This window comes from Narcine bancroftii, chromosome 9, assembly GCF_036971445.1.
Source record: "Narcine bancroftii isolate sNarBan1 chromosome 9, sNarBan1.hap1, whole genome shotgun sequence".
Taxonomy (NCBI): Eukaryota; Metazoa; Chordata; class Chondrichthyes; order Torpediniformes; family Narcinidae; genus Narcine; species Narcine bancroftii.
The window spans coordinates 62,496,088-62,509,928 of NC_091477.1; the positions used below are offsets into that span (position 1 = coordinate 62,496,088).

At 43.3% G+C, this 13,841-nt stretch overlaps 1 protein-coding gene across 6 annotated transcripts in view; it reads right to left on the minus strand.

Annotated features, from left to right (window-relative positions):
• yeats2 (YEATS domain containing 2) overlaps positions 1-13,841 on the minus strand; it is a 223,639-nt gene that overhangs the window by 14,229 nt on the left and 195,569 nt on the right. For all 6 annotated transcript variants that reach the window (XM_069899313.1, XM_069899312.1, XM_069899314.1 and 3 more), the window contains exons 24-26: positions 11,950-12,029; positions 8,080-8,281; positions 4,627-4,853 (exon numbers count right to left, since the gene is read on the minus strand). In XM_069899313.1, coding sequence (XP_069755414.1) covers positions 4,627-4,853; positions 8,080-8,281; positions 11,950-12,029 — 509 coding nt within the window. The remainder of the gene's footprint in view (positions 1-4,626; positions 4,854-8,079; positions 8,282-11,949; positions 12,030-13,841) is intronic.

Sequence of the window (13,841 nt, forward strand, 5' to 3'; positions counted from 1 at the left end):
CTCTTCCCTAAAACTAATAGAGTTGTGATCACTAGACCCAATTTGTTTTCCACCATTAACCTCAGACACCTGACCTATCTCGTTCCCTAACAGGAGATCCAGTATTACACCGTCCCAAGTTGATTCCTCTATGTATTGATTAAGAAAACTATCTTGCACACATTTGACAAACTCTAGCCCATCCAGCCCTTTTACTGTATGGGTATCCCAATCAATGTGAGGGAAGATAAAATCTCCCATGATCACTACCTTATGTTTATTACACATATATGCTGTCTCCTTACAAATTTGTTCTTCCAATTTTCTTGGTTCATTTGGTGGTCTATAATAGACTCCTATCAGTACCCTCATGCCTCCTCCACCCCTCAATTCCACCCAAACAGCCACACTGGACGATCCCTCCAAACCATCCTGCCACCTCACGGCAGAAATGTCCTCCTGAACAAGCAGAGCAACCCTCCCCCTTTTTTACCCCCTGTTCTGTCACATCTAAAACTTTTGTATTCTGGAATATTTAGTTGCCAGTTCTGACCCTCCTGTAACCAGGTCTCACTAATTGCCACAACATCATGATTCCAAGTGCCAATCCATGCTCTAAGCTCATCTACCTTGTTCACTATGCTTTTTGCATTAAAGAACATGCATTTCAGAGAATGACCCTCACATATATTCCCTTTTCTACCTTTTAACCTCCATCCTTCCTTTGTTATCTTTATCATTCTTAACTAGGTGGCCATGCACCCTAGACACTGCTCGCAAACTCTGCTCCCCACCCCCCTGTCAAACTAGTTTAAACCCTCCCCCACAGCTCTAGCAAATCTGCTTGCCAGGATATTGGTCCCGCTCCAGTTCAAGTGGAGTCCGTCCCTTTTGTACAGGTCTGACTTTCCCCAGAAGAGATTCCAATGATCCAAAAATCTTATCCCCTGCCTCCTGCACCAGCTCTTTAGCCACGCATTCATCCTCCACATCCTCCTATTACTACCTTCTATAGTGCGTGGCATCAGCAGCAATCCAGAGATGACTACTTTAGAGGTCCTGTTTTTTAACTTTCTGCCTAATTCTATGTATTCCTGTTTCAGAACCTCATCCCCACTTCTAACTAAGTCATTGGTCCCCACATGGACCACGACTTCTGGCTGCTCACCTTCCCTCAAACCTCCTATCTGTCCCTCTGACAAGTGAGTTCCCAACCACAATTGCCCTGTTCTTAACCCTCCTTCCCTTCTGAGCTTCAGGGGCAGCCCCTGTGCCAGAGACCTGACCCCCACGACTCGTCCCTGGTAGGCTGTTCCCCCCAGCAGTATCCAATGCCGAATACATGTGGCTGAGGGGCACTTCCACAGGGGTTCTCTGCACTGGCACTCTCCCTCCTTTCCTTACAGTCACCCAATTCCCTGACTCCTGCCTTCTAGGGGTGACTGTCTCCCTGTAACTCCTTTCTATCACTGCCTCTGCTTCCCTTATGATCCTCAGTTCATCCAATTGCAACTCAAGCTCCCTAACACAGTCACTCATGAGTTGCAATTGGATGCACCTTTTGCAGGTGTAGTCGTCAGGAACAGCCGTGCTGTCTCTGACTTCCCACATCTCCCACAATTGGAGCATTTGACTACCCCAGCTGACTCCATTTCCTCCCTTCTCAATATATATAGGTTATTTAATAGAAAAACTAAACAAATAATACTAAAAGACTAACCAAAAAGGGCACCTTACCACACAGGGAGCTCCTTACCGAAGTCCCTCGAGCCAAAGTCCCAAGTCTCCACTCCTTCACTGCCCACTCCTCACTGGCCACTCCCTCCCCTTTCACTCCTTTTATAGGCCCCTTGACCAATTAACCCCGTCACTTTCACCAAGCTCCTCCTCCTCCTCCTCCTCCTCCTCCTCCTCCGACTCCCAGCCAAACCAAGCAGGCCCAAGCTCTGGCTCAAAACCAGTCAGCAGCTCAGCGGCCCTCTATGACCTCCCTGCTACAATTTCTGCCTTCCCTGACTCCGAAAGTGCAGCATCTGGCTCTTTCAGCGACGATTGCAGTGTGTGCCCTGAGCACCTGGACCAGCCCCCGCCCTCGACAGGGTGTGATAGTAGGAGATTTTAACTTTTCACATATTGTCTGGGACTCCCATATTGTAAAAGGGCTGAATAGCTTGGACTTTGTCAATATGTAGAGGAACCAATGAGAGAGGATGTAATACTGGATCTCCTATTAGAGAACCAGACAGGACAGGTGACAGAAGTATGTGTAGGCGAACATTTTGGGTCCAGTGACTGTAATGTCATTAGCTTTAAGTTAATTATGGAGGAGGATAGGTCTGGGCCTCGGGTTGATATTCTAAATTGGAGAAAGGCCAATTTTGTCGAAACGAGAAAGGATCAAGGAAGAGTGCATTTGGATATGTTGTTTTCGGGCAAGGATGTGTTCAGTAAGTGGATGGCCTTCAAAGACGAAACCTTGAGAGTGCAGAGTTCCTCTCACGTTCAAAGGCAAAGTTAGCAGGCATAGGGAACCTTGGTTATCAAGGGATATTGGGGATCTGGTTCAGAAGAAGAGAGAATGGAGCAAATGAGGGACTTGTAGAGTATAAAAAATGCAAGTCAAAGTTAACAGGCAGAAGGAACACTGGTTTTCAAGGGATATTGGTAATCTGGTGAAGAGGAGGGAGGTATATAGCAAATATAGGCAACAAGGAGGAAATAAGGTATTTGAAGTGAATAAAAAATATTCAAGAAGGAAATCAGGAAGGCAAAAATAAAACATGAGATTGCTTTGGCAGATAAGGTGAAGGTAAATCTGAAGGGTTTCTCTACGTATAATAAGAGTAAAAGGATAGAAAGTGACAAAATTAGTCCCCTGGAAGATCAGGGTGGTCATCTATGCGTGGAGCCTCATGAAATGAGGAAGATCTTTTTTGCATCAGTATTTACTCAGGAAACTGGCCTCGTAGATAAGGAAGGGAGGGAAACAAGCAGAAGTGTCATTGTACATATAGGGATTAAAGAAGAGGAGGTGCTGCCTACAGTGAATAAAGGGAGATAAATCCCCGGGCCCAACATTATTCCCTTGGACCTTAAGGGAAACTAGTATAGGAATTGCAGGGACCCTGGCAGAAATATTTAAAACATTATTAGCCATGGGTGAGGTGCCAGAGGATTGGAGGGTAGCTCATGTTGTTCTGTTGTTTAAAAAAGGCTACAAAAGCAAACTAGGAAATTACAGGTTGGTGAGCCTGACGTCAGTAGTAGGTAAATTACTGGAAGGAGTTCAAAGAGATAGGATATATAGGTATTTGAATGGCCATGGGCTTTGTGTGTGGTAGGTCATGTTTAACAGTCTTAGAATTTTTTGAGATTATCTCGAAGGTAGGGCTGTGGATGTTGTCTACATGGACTTTAGAAAGGCCTTTGACAAGGACTCCCATGGGAGTTCAGTTCAGAAGGTTCAGACAGTAGGTATCCATGGAGAAGTTGTAAACTGGATTTGAATTTGGCTGAATGGGAGAAGACTGAGAGTGGTAGTGGATGGTTGCTTCTCAGAATGGAGGCCTGTGATTAGTGGTGTGACTCAGGGATCAGTGCTGGGACCATGGTTGTATGTTGTCTATATCAATGACCTGCAAGTTTGCTAATGACGCTAAGATTGAAGGCGTTGTGGACAGCAATGGAAAAATGGGCCAGAAATTTAAGATGAAATTTAAGGCAGACAAGTGTGAGGTGTTGCATTTTGGAAGAACAAACCAAGGTAGGACCTACACAGTAAATGGTAGGGCACTGAGGAGTGCATTGTTCCCTGAAAGTGGCATCACAGAGAGACATGGTTGTTAAGAAAGCTTTTGGCACCTTGACCTTCATAAATCAAAGTATTGAATACAGAAGTTGGGATGTTATATTGAAGCTGATTAAGACATTGTTGAGGCCAAATTTGGAATATTCTGGCCACCTAACTGCAGGAAGGATATCAATAAGATTGAATGAATGCAGAGAAGATTTAATAAGATGTTGTCGGGTCTTCAGGAGTTGAGTTACAGGGGAAGATTAAACGGGTTAGGACTTTATTCCCTGGAGCATAGAAGAATGAGTGAAAATTTGATAGCAGTTTACAAAATTATATGGGGTATAGATACAGTAAATGCAAGTAGGCTATTTCCACTTAGATTAGGAGAGATAAATACGAGAGGACGTGGCTTTAGGATGAAAGGTGAAATGTTTAGGGGGACCATTAGGGAAAGTTCTTCACTCAGAGTGGTGGGGATGTGGAACAAGCCGCTGTCTGATGTAAATGTGGGCCCATTAGAGAATAAATTGGATAGATATATGGATGGGAGAGGTCTGGAGGATTATGGAATGGGAGCAGGCCACTGGGATTAGTAGAATAATAGTTGGCACAGACTAGAAGGGCCAAATTGCCCATTTTCTAAAAAAAAAATCAGAGAAGACAAAGGCTGAAGATGCTGGAATCTTCAACAAAGAAAGAGAGAATAGCTGGAGGAACCCAGCAAGTCAGACATGTCCATGGTAGAAATCGTCAATGTTTTGGGTTTAGACCTTTACTGGACTAAAAAGAGTAGAAAGGAGGGAAAGCACACAGATAAATAATGCCAATGAATTTGTTTTCTGATACAATACCTGTTGTGCTGTGTCTCTGGCATATTCCATTGCTGGCACTGTTCCCATGTAGAATTTGACCTCTTCATCAACATCCTCCACCTCTTTCTTGACCTTCACTTTGGGGGGTTCAATCGTGCTAATGATGTCCACCTCCTCATCACTCTCTGATTCAGTTTTCAGAATGCTCTCTACTTCCATGAGTCTGTGGCAGAGCTCACTGGCTTCAGAATATGTGGAAGGACACTCTTAAACACAAATACAAATAGTGGAAAATAAAGACAAAATTTATAAATAGTTCCAGCTACTTATAAATAATACTAAATTAGTTTGCAAATCCAAAGAGACTTCATCTTAAACACACTTCACTCCACAAAAATGGTAAGTCTGTAATAAAGTAAGATTGATTTTCTTCATACACTGCATAATGCTGTATATTACAGATGATTTCTAAATGTCAATCAATGTTGTCCTAATGATTTAATGTTGCAATAAAACCACTGTGTATATAATTTGATGGACTGTTAAAACAGGTGATTACTGGGATAGTATTGTCAGTTCCAATAATTACTAACACTTGAACACTTGCTAATGAAATGACACTAATTGTGCTGGCGTGGTTAGTGTGACACTGTTACAGCGCAAGCAACACAGGTTTGAATCCATTGCTGTCTGTAAGGACTTTGTATGTTCTCCCTGTGACCTGCGTGAGTTTCTTCAGGTTACTCCCACCCTTAAAAACGGGGTTGCGAAGTAAATTGGGTGTAATAAGTTTTATAATGATGTATCATTAAAATTACATTTAAAAAATTAAAATCTAGGCCCAATGTGACACTGAAACGCTCTTCTACTCAATACAACAAGATGCTGGAAGATCATCAGATGCTAATTGAAACTGAAATCAATTCCGGCCAAGCCCTTGAGACTATCTTATGAATAATCTGTTGACAAGAAACAATCTGAAAATATGGAATACAGGGACAAGAGGAGCTTCCCGGCACAGATAGAAGAGGGATTGTCTACAAACACAGGAATCTAAAAAGACCACCCTTGTACAGCACACAGGAAGAGCCCATCACTGAGGGGAAAAGGTGAAAAGACCTTCCCCTGCACAGAATATGGGAGATGCAGACTCCACTGCATGGAGCCCTGAAGGTGGAGCCTCCGAAGCATGGGGGCTTGTAGGTGGCATCTTTGCTGCACGGGGACCTGGAGTCAAACCTGCTCTGCACAGGGGCCTAATGGTGCAGTTGCATGGAGATGGAACCTTCATTGCATGGGGGGCTGGAGATGGAACCTGCTGCATGGGCCCCTGTAGGTAGAGACTCTGCTGTGCGAGGGCCTGGAGGTGGAACCTCCACTGTTCGGGGGCCTGGAATTAGCACATCCACTGCACGAGGTCCTCGAGGTGGAACCTTCTGTGTGATGCCTTGTAGGTAGTGTGACAGATTATGTTGTGTTTGTATTGTATATACATATGTTTCTGGGAGATAAATTGGGGCAGGTTTTTTTAGTGTAGGTGTCATATAAACACTTCAAAACAGATCTCATTTAAAATACTGGAGCTCTGCTCAAGCCAGACAGGGCGGCTCCTGGGGGCCTTTGCAAAAGCTTTGGGGAGTGCCCAAGAGACTTGACTAATGGATTGTTAATTTGAAAAGCAACATTTGAAAGAGATTGGGGAGTAGTTCGGAGTCTGGGAGTGCATTTTGCTGTTCTAAGAGGGTCATGTGGTTTTTGCAAACAGACAGAGTCAAACAGGCTTCTTCTCTGAGAGAAAGAGATCAGTTCTGCGTTGTTACAGTCAGCAGCAGCAGCTGGGACTGGAACAGGACAAGCTGGAAAGCTTGTGGAAAAACCCCATTTTGGAAGACAGGTTGTGAGTGCTTAGTTCAGCCTTGTGGTTCATGCGACAGGAGAGGACTGGCAGTCTAATGTTTCAGATGAAATAAGTGAAACAGAAAGGAACTCTGTGGTGACCCGAAAGAAAGAAGTTATCATCTGGAAAACCGTAATGGGGCAAGTTTCTTTGGCAAGACGCTGATTAAAAAGGATCAGTTTGTGTCCAGGAGCAACAAATCGCTCTCTGAAAGCTGACAAGAACCTTCCTGATCAATAACCATTTACCTTTCAAGCACCAAAGCCTGGTGATCTTCATAAATGTTAAATTCTGTGCACAGAAATAAGAATTGCCTGCAACCAATGAACTTGGAGGAATGAGAAGTGAGATTGGACTGTGAATCAAAGAACTTTTTTGAACTTACACGTACATGACATACACATGCGCTTAGAATTAGAAGGCGGTTAAGTTAGGTTAGTTAAGTCAATAGTGATAAGTTAAAGTGTGATTCTGCTTTCATGTTTAAATATAATTAAAAGCAACTTTTGTTAAAGTAACCATTTGTCATGGTGAATATCTATTGCTGCTCGGTTTTGGGGTCCTCTCGTAACATTTTAAACTCTGTTGCAAACAACACTAGAGATGGAATCCCCACTGAAAACAACACTGGAGAATGTACCTTCATTACACAGGGTGTGTGATTCATGGCACCATTGGAATACAGTGTGGGGAAAGTCAGGGTACAAGAACAAAACAACATTCACTGCACAGGGCACAGGGACAAAAGGAATCTCCGATGTTCAGCCACTAAATCCTGGAATTCCGTGACAGCACTGTATTAGTATCCACACCTCAAAGATTGCCAGTTTGACAATGCAGCTCAACACTATCTTCTAAAAGGCAAGTAATAATGGGCAATCAAATGCTGACTGAGCCTGTGAAGGCAACATTCCTTGAATAAAAGAAAAATAAAACGTGATGACATTTCCACTCTACAGATGCACAAGGTGTCATGGGGCGCAGAACAAGTAGGACTAGAAACTCTTTCACACACCCCTGAAATATTGCAGAAATTGTGGAAAATTGACAAAACTTTGTACTTATTCTGGCTTTCAGCACTAAAATTCATCCCCTGAAATTCTTCACAGATTTAGTCATCAGTGGATACTTTTATCGAGTCTATATATCTGCCCTGCTATAAGATATGAGTCAAAGAACCCAAGTAAAGGGGGAAGAATCCCTCCATGAAATGGGACACGTCGCTCGCTCCACCCAATCCTGGAGCAGCACAAGCTCCCTCTTCACTATGTCTCTTCACAAACTCCCTCTTCACTATGTCTCTTCACAAGCTCTCTCTTCACTATATTTCTTCACAAGCTCTCTCTTCACTATATTTCTTCACAAGCTCTCTCTTCACTATGTATACATAAAGTGAACTTTGCAGGTAGATTCTCAAGGGGGAAGCTGCCAACATTTTGCAGTTCACAGAAAGAACTGCCCACATTTTTCACTTCAGTCCTCTTTTTATTTTTAATATGTTGGGGATTTGAGCCTTTTACCTCAGTCCAATCAACTTCGTTGCTTCAACTTCCGAACGCCGATAAAGTTATTGCTTGATCATGTGGCTGGCTCACCTGTCTCATTGTCTATCTGTGTCAGTATGTCTTCCATTGAATCCCTTTCGTCTGCACAAGTCTCTGGATCAGGGGGTGTGTACCCACGTTGGCGACACCAGTGCACAATCTGCTTGGTCTTCATGGATTCTGTGCTGCTAAACCGTGGACACATCTTCAACACCTCCTGCACAATCTTTCTCACAGTTATTGCACGCTGCCACTAGGAGAGAAAAGATGAGAGAAAGGTGAGGTACCCTTCTTTGTAACACAGAACTAAATCAGGGGGAAAAATAGCAAAATAGTCAAATTATCCTCCTAATGATGCAATCAAAAGACTAATGGAACCCTTGGCCTTCATCTGAAGACTATTATGCAAAGTGAGTCTCCAGTTGGACAAAGCCTTGGTCAGACTGCATCTAGAACTCTTCCTTTAGCTTTGTGCATTGCACAAGAATTGGAATAAGTGAGAGCCCTGAGATCTGTTTCAAAAAATCCTGCGTTATCTGTGACTTAGGACCAAATATTCTTAGTTGCTTGATGCACAGAAATCACTCAGTCTGAGATTCAGTGACTGAGGATCTAAAGCCTTCAGGTTCAAAAGTTTTCAGATTTATTGCCAGAGACATCACATACAACCCTGAGATTCCTTTTTCCTGCAGGCACAGCAGAATTACCACTAATTAGTTGTGCAAAAAATAAACTGTACACAGCATATGCATGTAAACAAATAAAGAACTGTAAACTGTTAACCAACGTAAACAAATTGTGCAATACAGAGAGAATAAAAAGAAAATCAATAAAGTGCACAAGTAAGAGTCCTTAAATGAGTCTTTGACTGAGTTTGTTGTTGAGTTTCAAACTTGTGCTAAAAAAAAAATTCTCATGAATTGAAACTACTCTCCTGGTTTTAGGCCTTCCATCCACAGGAAACATCCAACTCACCCAAGATTGTTGTAAACCTCAAATAAATCACCTATTATTTTCCTAAACTTCAGCCTGTAAAGGTCAAACTTACTCAATCCTATTCTCCAGAAATGTGTCTCCTCCCAGGAACCAATCAAGTGAAACCACAGAGAACTGAGTCCAAGGCAAGTACATGTTTGTTTTGGTACTGAATCAGGATCAGGTTTATTGACAAGATTACACATCATGAAATTTGTTGTTTTGTGGCAAAAATTGCTATAAACTACATTTCCTTAAAAACATTATTCAAAAATAAATAATGAATGTCAAAAGGTGAAGTGGTGTCTGTAGTTCATTGTCCATTCAGAAATTTGATGCTGGAGGGAGAAAAAAGCTGCTTTTGTTATGTTGGGTGCTCGGCTTCAAGATCCTGCACCTCCTTCCTGATGGTAGCAGTAAGAGGAGGGCTTGGCCTGGGTGATGAGGGTCCTTCATGATAGAGGCTGCTTTCTTGAGACACTGCCTCTTAAAGATGCCCTTAATGAAGTGAAGACTGATGCCCATGATAGCGTTGGCTGAGATAATAACTCTCTGTAGCCTTTTCCTGTCCTCTGCATTAGCACCTCCATACCAGTAATGCAACTAGTGATGCTCTCCACAATATGCCTGTAGAAATCTGCAAGAGTCTTTGGTGATAGACCAAATCTCCTCAAACTCCTAATGAAATATACAATGAAGCCAATGGCATGTTTTCTTCATGTTTGTCCCAGGACAGATCTTCAGAGATGTGGACACGTGAGAATTTAATGTTCTTTACCCTCTCCACTACTGACCCCTCGATGAGGACTGGTTTGTGTTCTCCTAGTCTTCCATCCCTGAAGTTCACAATCAGTTTCTTAGTTTTGCTAACACTGAGTAGAAGGTTGTTGTGACACCACTCAACTAGTCGATCTATCTCATTGTACTAACCGGGGCAGCACGGTTAGCATGGTGGTTAGCACAAAGGTGTTACAGCGCCAGCAACTGGGACCAAGGTTCGAATCCTGCGCTGTCTATAAGGAGTTTGTTCTTTCTCCTCGTGTCTGTGGGGGTTTTCCCTGGAGGCTCTGGTTTCCTCCCATAATTCAAAACGTACCAGAGGATGTAGGTCAATTGAGTGGTATGGGCTCATGGGCCGAGAGAGCCTGTTACCACGCTGTATATCTGTATGTATGTCTGTATGCTTCCTCATTGCCATCTATGATTCTACTGACAACCATGAATCATCTGTAAATTTGTAGATGGCATTTGAATTGTGCCTAGCCACACAGTTGTGGGTATAGGGAGAGATTAGTGGACGAAACATGCTTCCATGAGATGCACCTGTGTTGATAGTCAGCAAGGAGGAGACATTGTTATCAATCTGCACTGACTGTGGTCTTCTGATGAGGAAGTCAAGGACCCAGTTGCAGAGGGAGGTGCACAGGGCCAGATTCTAAAGCTTGCTGTCTAGTATTGAGGGGATGATGGTATTGAAAGCTGAGCTGTAATCGATGTAAAGCAGATGTATTGCTGCTGTCCAGGTAATCGAGGGATGAATGGAGAGCCAGTGAGATTGCATCTGTTGTGGAGCAATTATGGCGGTGGGTGAATTGCAGTGGATCCAGGTCTTTATTTAGGTATGAGTTAATTCTGGCCATGACTAACCTCTCAAAGCATTTCATCACAGTAGACGTGAGTACTACTGGGCAGCAGTCATTGAAGCACCTCACTCTGCTCTTCTTGGTCACAGGTACGATTGAAGCAGGTGGGAATCTCCAACTGCAGCAGTGAAAGATTGAAAATGTCTGTGAACACTATAGCGAGTTAGATAGCAGAGATTTTCAGTCGCCTGCCAGGTACGCCCTCAGGGTCTGACACCTTATAAGGGTTCAATGAAAACAAAATTGTAACAGTTGTTCAAATGAAACTTTACAAAACCTCTGAGCGATCTCACCAAGACTTGACTTCTGCACCCTGATTTCATTTAATAAATGCCAATATATCTATTGTCTTTCTCACTGCTATTTGTTCTGTGTTTACTTAACAAGCAAACTTCATGAACAATGACATTCAGATTCCTCCCTGGAATCAATGAAGAAAAATAAATCAGTAACTCATGCTTTTCTTTACACCCCATTATCCTATCATTGTCTCCACGAGGCCCACATTTATTTTTGCTTTTTAAAAAAAAAGCAAATAACAAGTCATCAGCCTGAAATGATGTCCACGAATGCTGCCTGACCTCCTGAGTATTACCAGCATGTTTCAACCAGGAGCTGAATCCCGCACTGTCTGTAACTAGTTTGTATGTTCTTCATATCTGCATGGGCTTTTGCTGGGTGCTCCAGTTTATCCCAGCCTCCAAAACATATGGGGTTATAGATCAATTTGGGTGGGCACGGGTTTAAATAATAGAATCAGCTTCTACTGGTGCTGTAAAAAAAATTAAATTTAAAAGAAATCTTGCAGCCTTTGGAGAAGGGATTCTGTGTCAGATTACTGGGACAGAGTCTCTAAGGCACAATGAAACATTTGTTGCTGTATCACAATCACAATGTGCATTAAATCCTTTCAAACAGAATACACAGATCGTCACAAATAACTCCTCATCGCCAGCAGAACACATTGTAAGAGATAGCTGCTTTATTCAAATGCACCACAAGCTAGTTTAAGAGCAGCAACTGAAGAGGGTGCAAGGCAAGTCTTTTTTCTGCCACTCATTTTTAAAGCTAATTCTTGCTGGACACGCTACTCACCTGCTTTATATTGCAATTCTTCACAGGTAAACTGAGTGAGCCAGTGACATATTTAATTAGGGGATTTTTCACGGTGTTTACAAAAGCACAATAATTTTCAAAGATTGATGAACAGCAGTCAGGAATGGAATCCTGCTGATTTGCTTCTCAAGGCAAAAACATTGAAGTGAAAATTGAGTTGGGTTCAAAAACACAAGCTGGACCTTACCTCTGCAGCTCTCCTTTTCCCAATATTCCAACTGTAATACTGTTCCAGAGATAAGGCACAGAATGGATGAGAGTCCTCAGCTATTGGAAAAAATGAATTGATCAGTTAAAGCACCTTTTGCAATAATGACCACTGGCTGTCACATACCACAATTATTATAGAAATAATGAAGGGCAGCAAGCAGATACTTCATACATTAAACCAATCAGGGCAAGAAATAAACAAAAGTTGAATGGTGAGCCAACTAAACACACTAAATGGTTCAGTACAGACTAGAAGGGCTGAAAGGTCCTGTTTCTATGCTGTAATGTTCTACAGTACTGCATTCAACTCTGATCTCCTGTAACAGATGAAATGCTGAGGCAACCAGGAAATGTAACAGCCAACTGATGCCTCAAATAGCCAGTGGATACATGACTAATTAATTTGTTGTTGGTTAGAGGGCAAATATTGAGTGGAACATCAGGAGCTCTCCATGATGCTCCTCTAATTAATTTTTGAGCTGCCAATCCCCAATTACCTTGAGAAGTCACAGGGTGAAATGGTTAGCATAGGAGAGACTCAGTTAGCCTAGCGGTTAGCGCAATGTTATTACAGCACCAGTGTGCCCGATGGAGATGTGGGGGGGGGGGGGGGGGGCTGGTGGTCATGGCGGGGAGCTGGCTGATGGAGGACCTCAGTTTTCTTCAGGCTGACTTCCAGGCCAAACATTTTGGCAGTTTCCGCAAAACAGGACATTATGCGCTGGAGAGCTGGCTCTGAATGGGCAACTAAAGCGGCATCGTCTGCAAAGAGTAGTTCACGGACAAGTTGCTCTTGTGTCTTGGTGTGAGCTTGCAGGCGCCTCAGATTGAAGAGACTGCCATCCATGCGGTACCGGATGTAAACATCGTCTTCATTGTTGAGGTCTTTATTGGCTTGTTTCAGCATCATGCTGAAGAAAATAGTAAAGAGGGTTGGTGCAAGGACGCAGCCTTGCTTCACGCCGTTGTCAATGGAGAAGGGGTCGGAGAGCTCATTGCTGTATCTGACCTGACCTTGTTGGTTTTCGTGCAGTTGGATAACCATGTTGAGGAACTTGGGGGGGCATCCGAGGCACTCTAGTATTTGCCAAAGCCCTTCCTGCTCACGGTGCCTGCCACATTGACCACCACCAGTGGGCTGATATCTTCTCAAACCGTGCATCTTGGCGCCTCACAGTTCGGCGGGCAGCAACCTCCTTTGAAGATGACCGCAGAGCCCACCTCACTGACAAAAGACAAAGGAGGAAAAACCCCACACCCAACCCCAACCAACCAATTTTCCCTTGCAACCGTGCCTGCCTGACCCGCATCGGACTTGTCAGTCACCAACGAGCCTGCAGCAGACGTGGACATACCCCTCCATAAATCTTCGTCCGCGAAGCCAAGCCAAAGAAAGATTACAGCACCAGCAACCAGCGTTTGAATCTGACGCTGTCTGTAAAGAGTTTGTACATTCTTGTGTCTGCATGGGTTTCCTCCAGCAGCTATGCTTTCCTCCCACCCTTCAAAACAAAGAGGGGGGGGAGGTGATGGGGGTTTTAGGTTAACTCGGGGTATTTGGGCTTGTGGGCCAGGAGGGCCTGTTACCTTGCTATATGTATAAATTTTATAAATTTAAAATCACTGACAGGGCTTCTCAAATGCCACTTATACACACTTGATACACAGAGTGACTCGTTAATGCACTTCAGTAAGCAGATGGTCAGTGACAGGGCTAGGATTAGACACAGCATCCTTTCTTAAATCGTTGGTTCTTTATTTAAATTGCAATCTGGCAGTTCCTATATGACTACCAGCTGGATTGTACCAATCATTCCCTTTATGCTGGCTGAACCACACAATTCCTTTAAAGTTGAGTCAATGCGTCAA